Source organism: Pongo abelii, chromosome 8 (genome assembly GCF_028885655.2).
Source record: "Pongo abelii isolate AG06213 chromosome 8, NHGRI_mPonAbe1-v2.0_pri, whole genome shotgun sequence".
Lineage (NCBI taxonomy): Eukaryota > Metazoa > Chordata > Mammalia > Primates > Hominidae > Pongo > Pongo abelii.
In genome coordinates, this window is record NC_071993.2 from 94,602,593 (window position 1) to 94,614,659 (window position 12,067).

At 47.4% G+C, this 12,067-nt stretch overlaps 2 protein-coding genes across 3 annotated transcripts in view; one reads left to right on the plus strand and one right to left on the minus strand.

The window, feature by feature from the left end:
* Nucleotides 1-6,693: 6,693 nt before the first annotated feature.
* Nucleotides 6,694-10,921, minus strand: KLLN (killin, p53 regulated DNA replication inhibitor). The gene is given in 2 exon segments (XM_054522608.2): nucleotides 6,694-9,975; nucleotides 9,977-10,921. Coding segments are annotated over 2 exon segments (633 nt in total). The 5' UTR covers nucleotides 10,000-10,921; the 3' UTR covers nucleotides 6,694-9,365.
* Nucleotides 10,922-11,283: 362 nt separating this feature from the next.
* PTEN (phosphatase and tensin homolog) overlaps nucleotides 11,284-12,067 on the plus strand; it is a 104,322-nt gene continuing 103,538 nt past the window's right edge. The window contains exon 1 of one of the 2 annotated variants that reach the window (XM_054521400.2): nucleotides 11,284-12,065. In XM_054521400.2, coding sequence (XP_054377375.1) covers nucleotides 11,987-12,065 — 79 coding nt within the window. In that variant the 5' untranslated portion in view covers nucleotides 11,284-11,986. 2 annotated transcript variants of the gene reach the window in all.

Below are 12,067 nucleotides of genomic sequence, written 5' to 3' on the forward strand. Positions count from 1 at the left end.
GACCATGTAAAATGGTCTGTTTTGGGGATTATTTATAGGGGATAGGACTAGGGTCATTGTGGAAGATGGCCACCAACAATTCCTCCATGCCTCTACACGCATGCCACCCTTCCCACCAAAAGGAGATGGAGTCTGTTTCCCCTCCCTTGAATCTTTTCTCAGCTTCCCCAGTAGCTAGAACTACAGGCACATGCCACCATGCCCAGCTAATTATTATTTTTTTGTGGAGACTGGGGTCTTGCTATGTTGTCCTGGCCTCAGGCGATTCTTCCCTCTCAGCCTCCCAAAATGCTGGGATTATAGGTATGAGCCACCATGCCTAGCTAATTTGGTTTTTAAATATTTTATTTTAAAATAATTTTTTTTTGAGGTGGAGTCTTGCTCTGTTGCCCAGTCTAGAGTGCAGTGGTGCGATTTCGGCTCACTGCAACCTCCACCTCCCGAGTTCAAGCGATTCTCCTGCTCCAGCCTCCCAAATAGCTAGGATTACAAGCATGCGCCACCACTCCCGGCTAATTTTTATATTTTTATTAGAGATGGGGTTTCACCATATTGGCCAGTCTGGTCTCAAACCCCTGACCTCAAGTGATCCACCTGCCTTGGCCTCTCAAAGTGCTGGGATTACAAGTGTGGGCCATCGTGTGTGGCCTGGAAAAAATTTTAGACTTAGAAAAAAGTTGCAAAAATGGTATGGATTTTTTTTTTTTTTTTTTTTTGACACAGGGTCTCACTGTCACCAGGCTGGAGTACAGTGGTGCGATCACTGCTCACTGCAACTTTGACCTCCTGGGGCTCAGGTGATCTTCCCATCTCAGCCTCCCAAGTAGCTGGGACTATAGGCACACACCACCATGCCCAGCTAATTTTTGTATTTTTTGTAGAGACATGGTTTTTCCGTTTTGCCCAGTCTGGTCTCAACCTCCTGAGCTCAAGCAATCTACCCACCTGGCCTCCCAAAGTGCTAAGATGACAGGAGTGAGCCACCATGCCTGGCCTGGTATGGAGTTTATGTATACTTGTTATCCAGCAGCCCTAGTATTGATAACTTTTTTTTTTTTTTAAGAGATGGGGGTCTTGGCCAGGCACAGTGGCTCACACCTATAATCCCAGCCCTTTGGGAGGCCAAGGTGGGCGGATCGCTTGAGGCTAGGAGTTCAAGACCAGCCTGGCCAACATGGTGAAACCCCATCTCTACTAAAAATACAAAAATTAGCTGCGCATGGTGGCACGCACCCATAATCCCAGCTACTTGGGAGGCTGAGGTAGGAGAATCACTTGAATCCAGGAGGTGAAGGTTGCCATGAGCTGAGATTGCACCACTGCACTCCAACCTGGGTGACAGAGTGAGATTCTGCCTCAAAAAAAAAAAATTCTCTGCTTTCAAGAGATGGGGGAGGGGGGGTCTCACTATGTTGCCCAGGTTGGTCTCAAACTCCTGGGTTCAAGCCATCCTCCCACTTCAGCCTCCTAAAGTGTCAGAATTACAGGCATGAGCCACTGTTCCTGGCCAATAACTTATTAATAGCCACAGAACGATTATCAAAACCAGGAAATTAGCACAAGGTACAAACCTTATATGAAATTCACTTGTTTTTGTAGTGATGTTCTTTTTCTGTTCCAAGATTTAATCCAGGTTCCCTCACTTGCTCTTAGTTGATATGTCTCCTTAGTCTGGGGAAAAGACTTGTAATAGAGCTGGAAGAGCAGTGAGAAAATTGCTATTGAAGGTTGGAGAAATGGTGTTAGTAGTGGCAAGATGTTTGACAACCCTTGTGGCCAGATGTATGGTAAAACATAGAAGACAGAAAGTGTACCTAATAAACTTGTGGATTTGGCAACATTCAGGCTGAATGTTCAGAGTGACAGTTGGCTTCTTTTAGGGATGTACAAAGATACATAAGTGATGTATGATGATGTCACAAGAGACAGAGATGTTTTAAAAAAGGAACTATCCCATTTTTAAGCAGAGTTTCTTTATGCCAGAAAGACTCTCAAAGTAAGAAATGGCCTCAAGGGCCTGCCTGTAGAATTGGCCTCAAGGTAAAGATCTTATCGAGACTTGGTGCTAAGACCTCTAAAATATTTAAGATATTGCCTCTCATCTAGACAAAAGGTCTTCTAAGAATCTTAAGTGTTGTCCCACAGTAGTCACCTCTACAGGTCCACAGTAGAGAGAGGTTTTTAAAATTTTTAATTTAAATTTTTAATTTTTTTCAGAGACAGAGTCTCGCTATGTTTCCTAGGCTGGTCTCAAACTGCTGGCCTCAAGCAATCCTCCCACCTTGGCCTCCCAAAGTGCTAGGAATACAGGCAGAGAGGTTTGTTTTTGAAAGAATTATAGATGTTCCTTTGCGGGCAAGAAGTGAACCCCAATAAGAGTCACAAAATTTTAAAGAGAGTTATATGGATAAAATTGCACCAGCTTGGACTAAGGAAGAGACAGTTCAAGATGAAAAAACCTTCCAAGCCCCCAACTTCCTACGGGCAGGAAGCAGGCTGAGAGAGTTATTTAACTGTAAAAGGAAGGAAGGCAGTTTCTTTTCTTTTCTTTTTTTTTTGGTGGTGTTAGTAACTTTTATTGAAGTGGCAGTGTACAGCAGCAGAGGTACTGCTCTTTGCAGAGCAGGCTAACCCACAAGTGATGTGCCTGGCGTAGCTGCTCAAAAGCAGTTCTGCGCTTATATTTATACCTACTTTATTTTTTGTTTTTTTTATTATACTTTAAGTTCTAGGATACATGTGCACAACGTGCAGGTTTGTTACATATGTATACATGTGCCATGTTGGTTTGCTGTACCCATTAACTGGTCATTTACATTAGGTATTTCTCCTAATGCTATCTCTCCCCCATCCCCCACCACGACAGGCCCCAGTGTGTGACATTCCCTGCCGTGTGTCCAAGTGTTCTGTTTGTTCAATTCCCACCTATGAGTGAGAATATGTGGTGTTTGGTTTTCTATCCTTGTGATAGTTTGCTTAGAATGATGGTTTCTAGCTTCATTCATGTCCCTACAAAGGACATGAACTCATCCTTTTTTATGGCTGCATAGTATTCCATGGTGTGTACGTGCCACATTTTCTTAATCCAGTCTATCATTGATGGACATTTGGGTTGGTTCCAAGTCTTTGCTATTGTGAACAGTACCTCAATAAACATACGTGTGCATGTGTTTTTATAGTAGCATGATTTATAATCCTTTGGGTATATACCCAGTAATGGGATGGCTGGGTCAAATGGTATTTCTAGTTCTAGATCCTTGAGGAATCGCCACACTGTCTTCCACAATGGTTGAACTAGTTTACAGTCCCACCAACAGTGTAAAAGCTGTTCTCCACATCTTCTCCAGCATCTGTTGTTTCCTGACTTTTTAATGATTGCCATTCTAACTGGTGTGAGATGGTATCTCATTGTGGTTTTGATTTGCATTTCTCTGATGACCAGCAATGATGAGCATTTTTTCCTGTGTCTGTTGGCTGCATAGATGTCTTCTTTTGAAAAGTGTCTGTTCATATCCTTTGCCCACTTTTTGATGGGGTTGCTTTATTTTTTCTTGTAAATTTGTTTAAGTTCTTTGTAGATTCTGGATATTAGTCCTTTGTCAGATGGGTAGATTGCAAAAATTTTCTCCCATTCTGTAGGTTGTCTGTTCACTCTGATGGGAGTATCTTTTGCTGTGCAGAAGCTCTTTAGTTTAATTAGATCCCATTTGTCTATTTTGGCTTTTGTTGCCATTGCTTTTGGTGTTTTAATCATGAAGTCCTTGCCCATGCCTATGTCCTGAATGGTATTGTCTAGGTTTTCTTCTAGGGTTTTTATGTCTAACATTTAAGTCTTTAATCCATCTTGAATTAATTTTTGTATAAGGTGTAAGGAAAGGATCCAGTTTCAGCTTTCTACATATGGCTAGCCAGTTTTCCCAGCACCATTTATTAAATAGGGAATCTTTTCCCCATTTCTTGTTTTTGTCAGGTTTGTCAAAGATCAGATGGTTGTAGATGTGTGGTGTTATTTCTGAAGCCTCTGTTCAAGGAAGGCAGTTTCTTATGAAAAAGGAAAATTGATTCAGAGTTCCTAATCTAGACCCCAGAGGGTGGAACTAAGAGCTCTTGAGAACAATGCATTGGGAAACTACTCTGAGGGAGGCCAATCTAGGCACTAATGGAGAACTTGATCCTCAGAGGACCGGTAACAGTGCTTGGCTGGATTTCAGAATTGCTATGGACTAATGACTGCTATATGCCTTCCATTGCCGCCATTTTCAAACAGGTGTGTCTACTGCAGTTATCCTGTCCCTTTTTCAGCATTGTATGTTGTGTATTTAACTTGTGTTTTAGTTAACAGGTCTCCAGATGAAGAAAAGCTGCATCTGAAATGCCTCATCCACATCTGGGCCTAGTATAGATTACTAGATCCTGAACTTTAACACTGATGCTGTGTAGAATAATAGTTTTGGAGAAAGGGAGTGAGTGTATTCTGTATGTCGTGTGTGTGTGTGTGTGCATATATGTGCATATGTATACTATTGTAGCTGGAGGATGGATCATGATAGACTATTCCCCAAATTGGCAACAGTTTTTCTTATCCCAGCTGCTACTTCCATCAAGGAGTATCTTTCCCTTCCTTTTGAATCTGGGCTGTCCTTGTGACTTGCTTGGCCAAGAGAATGCAGTGGAAGTGACATTCTGGGACTTCGGAACCCAGGATTTAAAAGACCCTGTAGTTTCTGCTGTCTTCCTCTTGGGATCCAGGCACTGTGTAAAGAAGCCTGGGTTGGACCACTGAATAATGAGCAACCACACAAAGAAAGGAGGCTCCTAACCATTTTTAGCTACTCTAGCTGAGGTCCCAGACATGTGGTAAGCTATCCTGGACATTCCAGACCCAGCCAATTCACAGCTGAATAAAGCACGTCTGACCCTAGCTAATGTCATCGGTGAGCCGACCTGTCCAGCTGTGCCCTTCCCCAATTGCAGAATTGTGAGGAAATAAATGGTGGTAGTTGTTTTGAGCCACTAAGTTTTAAGTGGCCCCCATGGTATCAGTTCAGGTCAGACATGTGCCTTATTCTGCTGTGAGTTTGGCTGGGTCTGGAATGTCCAAGATGGCTTCCCACATGTCTAGGACCTAAGTTAAAGTAGCTAAAATGGTTAGGACTGCTTTCTTGCTGTGGTTGCTCATCATTCAGAGGTCCAGCCCAAGCTTCTTTACACAGTGCCTGGATCCCAAGAGGAAGACAACAGAAAATTTTAAGGTAATTTATTATGCAGCAATAGATAATTGAAAACAGTTATCCAGCCAGGTGCAGTGGCTCATGCCTGTAATCTCAGCACTTTGGGAGGCGGAGGCGGGCAGATCCCTTGAGGCCAGGAGTTCAAGACCAGCCTGGCCAACATGGTGAAACCCCGTCTCTACTAAAAAAACAAAAAATTAGCCAGGCATAGTGGTGCATGCCTGTCATCCCAGCTACTTGGGAGACTGAGACAGGAGAATTGCTTAAACACCTTGGGAGGCGGAGGTTGCAGTGAGCTGAGATTGTGCTACTGCACTCCAGCCTGGGCAACAGAGCAAGACTCTCTCAAGAACGAAACAAAACAATTATCAAATGTCAGGGTATTTTCTGTTGCTTTACCTTTACTCTGTGGGCTGCGAAGAGGTTGTAACAATGTCAGTCATAGAAGTCAAGTTTTCAATGCAGACTAAATTCCATGACAGTGAACACTATATGCCATAGTAGTCACTGCTCTGTCCATAGAGCTTAGAACAGTACTGCCACTTAATAGGCTCCCAAATATTTGTTGATTGAATCATTAGATAAATGGCGATAAGATCCCCTAACCTCAAGAGGAGGGACAAAAAAGATTCTTTAAATGGAATGTGGAGTCTTAATAGGGAAAAGAAGTAAAGAAAAAGCAGATAAGCTCTAAGTCTGCCTTTTTTCATGGTCCAGGGCTATTTGTCCCATGTATTTTCTCTTTGAAAAAGGTGCTGTTTTTTGTGATGCCTCAGAGGCCAGAAGGATGTTTTGAAGGGGAAAATTGTAGGAGTTAGGCAGAGCAGGGTTTTGGTTCCTTCTCAATGTCCCTCTACCTAGACAAATTCGGGCTATTCTGCAGAGGCTGCAGTGAGCCGTGATCACGTCACTGCACTCCAGCCTGAGGAACAGAGGGAGACTCCGTCTCAAAAAAAAAAAAAAAAAATTCGGGCTATTCTGTGAAGTACCTGGTAGGTGTCCCAATATTTTCTGGTATATGGGAATTACCTTTTTCTATTATTGGAAGGTCTAAAAAGCAAACTATGTGTTCCATATGGCTAGAGTTAGTATTACGGGGACCAAGTAGAATAATTGGTAGCTAGTGTTAGCTTGGAGACTAACATAGTCAAAGCTGTCTTGTCATGTTAGGTCTTTTTTATTTGTATTGCTCCACGGTCCAAGACAAAATTTCTGAATGCCACTTGGACACAGTGAGTACCTGGTCTGCTCTGTGGTTCTCAGGAGCAACCAACTCAACCCTTATTTCTCTGAGAATGATGATTTCATATAGCACATCTCTCTACCAAGATGTGAAAGATGACACCATGGCATCTGAAATAGCTTCAGGAGAGATTTGGGACATGGGAAGCTTGTATACAATAATGGAAAATTCTCTTTTAGAATATAGTTACTTGTATGACCCACAGTAGTGCCTTTTGGAGAATGTCTTAAAATTATCTTTATTGAAAGAACAATAATGTTTGCTATCAGGATAAATGAAATAAGGGGAAAATCTCAGACCCTTGGAACAATGGGTTTACATTCAATCCAATGATGATTATGTTTTTATATTCTGTATTATTTAGAAAACAGTAGTTAAACAGACAGAAATATAGAAGATTGTTTAAAAATTAAAGCTATTGAGTTAGATCCCTTTTTGAAAGGTCAGTGTATGGGAGATGAGAAAGGCACTATAGAGATCAGAGTGTTTACACAAAAGACATCTTAGCAGAGGACCTACAAAGAGCACATCAAGTATTTATATCATCCACATCAAGTTGCTGGTCATTTCGCTTATCAAAGAAAATAAGAAAGAAATTTTCTTTCGACATTATTTTGGTGTAGTAACAATAGAGTTTTGGAATCAGCTGTTAGAAATGATAATTAAAGCTGGTTTATCATGCTCACTAATCAATCTACATAGTCACCCTGAAGCTTTATATAATTCTCCCTTTGTTACAAGCTTCTACTTCTCCCTATGGTATTCTGGTTCTGAATCCAGACAGGTAAAGAACTAAGTACGGCCGGGCGCGGTGGCTCACGCCTGTAATCCCAGCACTTTGGGAGGCCATGGCGGGCGGATCACAAGGTCAGGAGATTGAGACCATCCTGACCAACATGGTGAAACCCTGTCTCTACTAAACTACAAAAAAATTAGCCCAGCATGGTGGTGTGCGCCTGTAGTCCCAGCTGCTCGGGAGGCTGAGGCAGGGGAATTGATTGAACCCGGGAGGCAGAGGTTGCAGTGAACCGAGATCATGCCACTGCACTCCAGCCTGTGAGACTCCATCTCAAAAAAAAAAAAAAAAAAAAAGAACTGAAGTGCTTGGAGACCAGTGTATTGTAATATCTGTACAGCCAAGCAGGTATTTTCAATTGAACTTTAAAAAAGTACTATTTTTGAAACTTTCTTTAGTTTAGATAGGGCCAGCAATTTGGGTAGAAAGGTAAAGAAAAACAAAAAGTTGGAAAAGGATGCATCAGTTTTTCTTTCAGAAACAACTTAACACTAGGAACAGAAGGAGGATTTTATTCAGCAACTTCTAATAACCACCTGATGTTGCTGTCGGGCTGGCCAAATATCTGCCAACATTGATGATCCTTTCATTCACCACTAGAGAGAAGTAGAGGGACCTGGTGTTTAGAGAAGCAGTAAAACCCATTTCCCATTTTCTTTCTTCAGCCACATGGAAGTACTTGGAGGCTGGTCTCATATTCTAGCACTTTAGTGCTGGTGATGCAGATTATCTCTGCTCCAGAGTAACTCTGTGCCATGGAATCCATGAGGATTCTGTCGCACCAGGGACAGGAATGCACCCTTGTTTCATTTGCTTCCATGAAAGCAGATTTCAGAGATTCTCAGATGCTGAGACTAATTGTCACTTAGGGTAGGCTCCAGGGGAGGGGCAGAGTAGGGCAGTGCTAATAACAGGGACTCTGGAGACAAGATCAGCAACATAAGAAACAAATGTGAGACATTTTACCCCTCCCTACTCTACTCCCCTTTTAAAAGTTCATCTTCATTTCCCCTTTTTCTACCACGCAGTAATTGACAATTAAACACAGCTCTGGTTTTTACCATGCAATCTAGTAGAACACCTAGACATCAGGAACTCCTTATCTTTGGTTATTTATAAAATAATGAAATCTGTAGTTCACCCTAGGCTGTGTGGACAGTATCTGCATCTCTGGAAATCAAATGGAGGCCTTTCTCTTATTCTTTTCCGGTTGCTTTCCATTTCCTTTTCCACTGTGGTCCTTGCCTTTCCCAAGCTGACCAGAACTATGCACAAAACCAGCCTTCAATAAATATCAACACTGAAGCTTCAGCAGGTTGTTAACTCCTGCAGAGCTATCTTAAATGCTGTATATAAGTGCAAAGTTTTATGGAGCCTCGGAGATCTCTAAGAACACTGTAAATATCCCAGGTTTAATTAGTAGTCCCGGAGTTAGGTAATGGCCTGTGGCTTTCTGCGCTAGGTCTCTTGGGGTTTCTAGTCTTCAGAGGTTGCCTGCAACTATGATGTGCACATATACAGTACTCTTTCTCAAATACAGCATAAATCCTCTTTAGACTTTGCTAGGCACTTACAATTATTGAACACACATGCAGATTGATTCTCATTCTCTCAAAGTTTGAAAAAGAACTCAGTGCTTCAACCTAGGTCTCGTTAGATATTTTTTGACTCAAATTGTCGTCTGGAGTTCTACTTCCTAAGGGAAATGAAAAAACAATAAATTCCCAGACTGGTGTTGATGCTCATTCTCTTTAAGCGGGTCGACTACTTGCTTTGTAGATCCTTGACGTGTGGGGTGCGGGGTAGGAGTGCGATCCAACTCTCAGCATTTCTGAATCAGCTCTCTCACGGTGACAGGTCAGCCCAATCGGCGCTGTAAGCAGACTTGACAGGTTTGTTCTGGGCTGACGGCCATTGACTAGGTTCTCAGACCAGATAAGTCACTTGGCTGAGTCTACAGTAGGTGGGGCGCGCTCACCAGCTCAGGGGTAGTGACTGGATGTTTGTTGCAACATCGGAGAATGCACGCTCTGGGCTGCTGCAGGAGATACCCGCAAGCACAGAACCAAAAGGGTTCACCCTAAGCGGCAGGGCATCAGCGAGGGAGAGGCCCGAGACCCCTAGCGCCCAGCTCCTTTTCCCACTTTTGGGAAGGCGCAGAATAGGTCGATGTAGAGCAAGGAGTGAGTCTCAGGTCTCGGTCCTTTGGCTTGCTCTTAGGGTAGCAGGCGAGGAGTGGCACCAGCTTGGGGACTCTCTCCCCGCGTTCTGTAAGAATCGGCGGCAGCCAGCAGGCGGGGAGGCGGGGGCACGTGTTCGGATGTGGGTGCTTGTGTAACCAGCTCCCCAAGCGCCAGCCCCGACAGCGCTCCTTCGGGAGGCTGGTCCGAGCCCCTGTTTCCGCCACGGCGCGGGAAAGGTTGGGGTTCCGCTGCCTGCACCAGGCAAGAGCACCCCGAGCAAAGGAAGAAGACTTGCCTCCGGAGCTATCACTGGGGAGTGAGAATTTGGAAAGTTCCCCAACTAGGGACACACGTGACCTCCTTCGGGAAGTAGTTCCGACTGTGGCCCGTGTATCCTTCCACCTCCTTTTGAACCCTCCTAGGTCTCCTCGCCCCGCCCACTCGCTGGGCTGCAGCTTCCTACCGTTCCGTACTTTCCACTCAACCCGGTAACCCCAAACGTGCACGGTCCGGCCGGGGCGCGGAGCCTGGCCCCGGGCGATCCATCCTGCCGGGTTTTCACGGCGGCCAAGGGGGGGCGGGGCTAGGTGGTCTCTTAGAACCGAGCTTGACTCCGACGCCGCGAACCGACTTGGAGCCCGAGGGAGAAAGATGCTCGACTCTCTTCGGGGCACCGGAGCGGGCGCAGGAGAGGGCTGCGGGGTGCGTCCCACTCACAGGGATCCTCTTTCAGTTCATTTAGATAGGTGCCCTTTGGGCCCTTGAAATTCAACGGCTATGTGTTCACGTTCAGTACGCTCGGCTGTGAGCTTTCATTTTTAGGGCAAACGAGCCGAGTTACCGGGGAAGCGAAAGGTGGGGCGCTGCAAGGGAGCCGGATGAGGTGATACACGCTGGCGACACAATAGCAGGTTGCTCTTTGTGCTAAAACTGACACTATGAGGACACACATTTGGGGGATGGGGGAATCTCTAGGCAAAGGCTGCTACAGTCAAATCTCTGTGAACGATGGTGATCCGACAGCGGTGCAAAAGGAAAGAGTGAATGCAGTCCACGCCGCGGAAATCTAGGGATAGAGGCAAGGTGGGAGGGTATTCCCCTTGCAGGGACCGTTCCTGCATTTCCCTCTACACTGACCAGCGTGGTCACCTGATCCTTTTCACCTGTGCACAGGTAACCTCAGACTCGAGTCAGTGACACTGCTCAACGCACCCATCTCAGCTTTCATCATCAGTCCTCCACCCCCGCCCCGCAACAGCCTACCCTGCCTCCGGCTGGGTTTCTGGGCAGAGGCCGAGGCTTAGCTCGTTATCCTCATCTCGCTTTGCTGCAAAAGCAGCCGCGGCAAGTGCAGCTGCAGGCGGGCGGCTGGGAACCGGCCCGAGCAAGCCCCAGGCAGCTACACTGGGCATGCTCAGTAGAGCCTGCGGCTTGGGGGCTCTGCGCTCGCACCCAGAGCTACCGCTCTGCCCCCTCCTACCTCCCCCTGCCCTGCCCTCCCCTCGCCCGGCGCGGTCCCGTCCGCCTCTCGCTCGCCTCCCGCCTCCCCTCGGTCTCCCGAGGCTCCCGGGCTCCCAGCGCGGCGGCGGAGGGGGCGGGCAGGCCGGCGGACGGTGATGTGGCGGGACTCTTTATGCGCTGCGGCAGGATACGCGCTCGGGCGCTGGGACGCGGCTGCGCTCAGTTCTCTCCTCTCGGAAGCTGCAGCCATGATGGAAGTTTGAGAGTTGAGCCGCTGTGAGGCGAGGCCGGGCTCAGGCGAGGGAGATGAGAGACGGCGGCGGCCGCGGCCCGGAGCCCCTCTCAGCGCCTGTGAGCAGCCGCGGGGGCAGCGCCCTCGGGGAGCCGGCCGGCCTGCGGTGGCGGCAGCGGCGGCGTTTCTCGCCTCCTCTTCGTCTTCTCTAACCGTGCAGCCTCTTCCTCGGCTTCTCCTGAAAGGGAAGGTGGAAGCCGTGGGCTCGGGCGGGAGCCGGCTGAGGCGCGGCGGCGGCGGCACCTCCCGCTCCTGGAGCGGGGGGGAGAAGCGGCGGCAGCGGCGGCGGCGGCGGCCGCGGCGGCTGCAGCTCCAGGGAGGGGGTCTGAGTCGCCTGTCACCATTTCCAGGGCTGGGAACGCCGGAGAGTTGGTCTCTCCCCTTCTACTGCCTCCAACACGGCGGCGGCGGCGGCGGCACATCCAGGGACCCGGGCCGGTTTTAAACCTCCCGTCCGCCGCCGCCGCACCCCCCGTAGCCCGGGCTCCGGAGGCCGCCGGAGGAGGCAGCCGTTCGGAGGATTATTCGTCTTCTCCCCATTCCGCTGCCGCCGCTGCCAGGCCTCTGGCTGCTGAGGAGAAGCAGGCCCAGTCGCTGCAACCATCCAGCAGCCGCCGCAGCAGCCATTACCCGGCTGCGGTCCAGAGCCAAGCGGCGGCAGAGCGAGGGGCATCAGCTACCGCGAAGTCCAGAGCCATTTCCATCCTGCAGAAGAAGCCCCGCCACCAGCAGCTTCTGCCATCTCTCTCCTCCTTTTTCTTCAGCCACAGGCTCCCAGACATGACAGCCATCATCAAGGAGATCGTTAGCAGAAACAAAAGGAGATATCAAGAGGATGGATTCGACTTAGACTTGACCTGT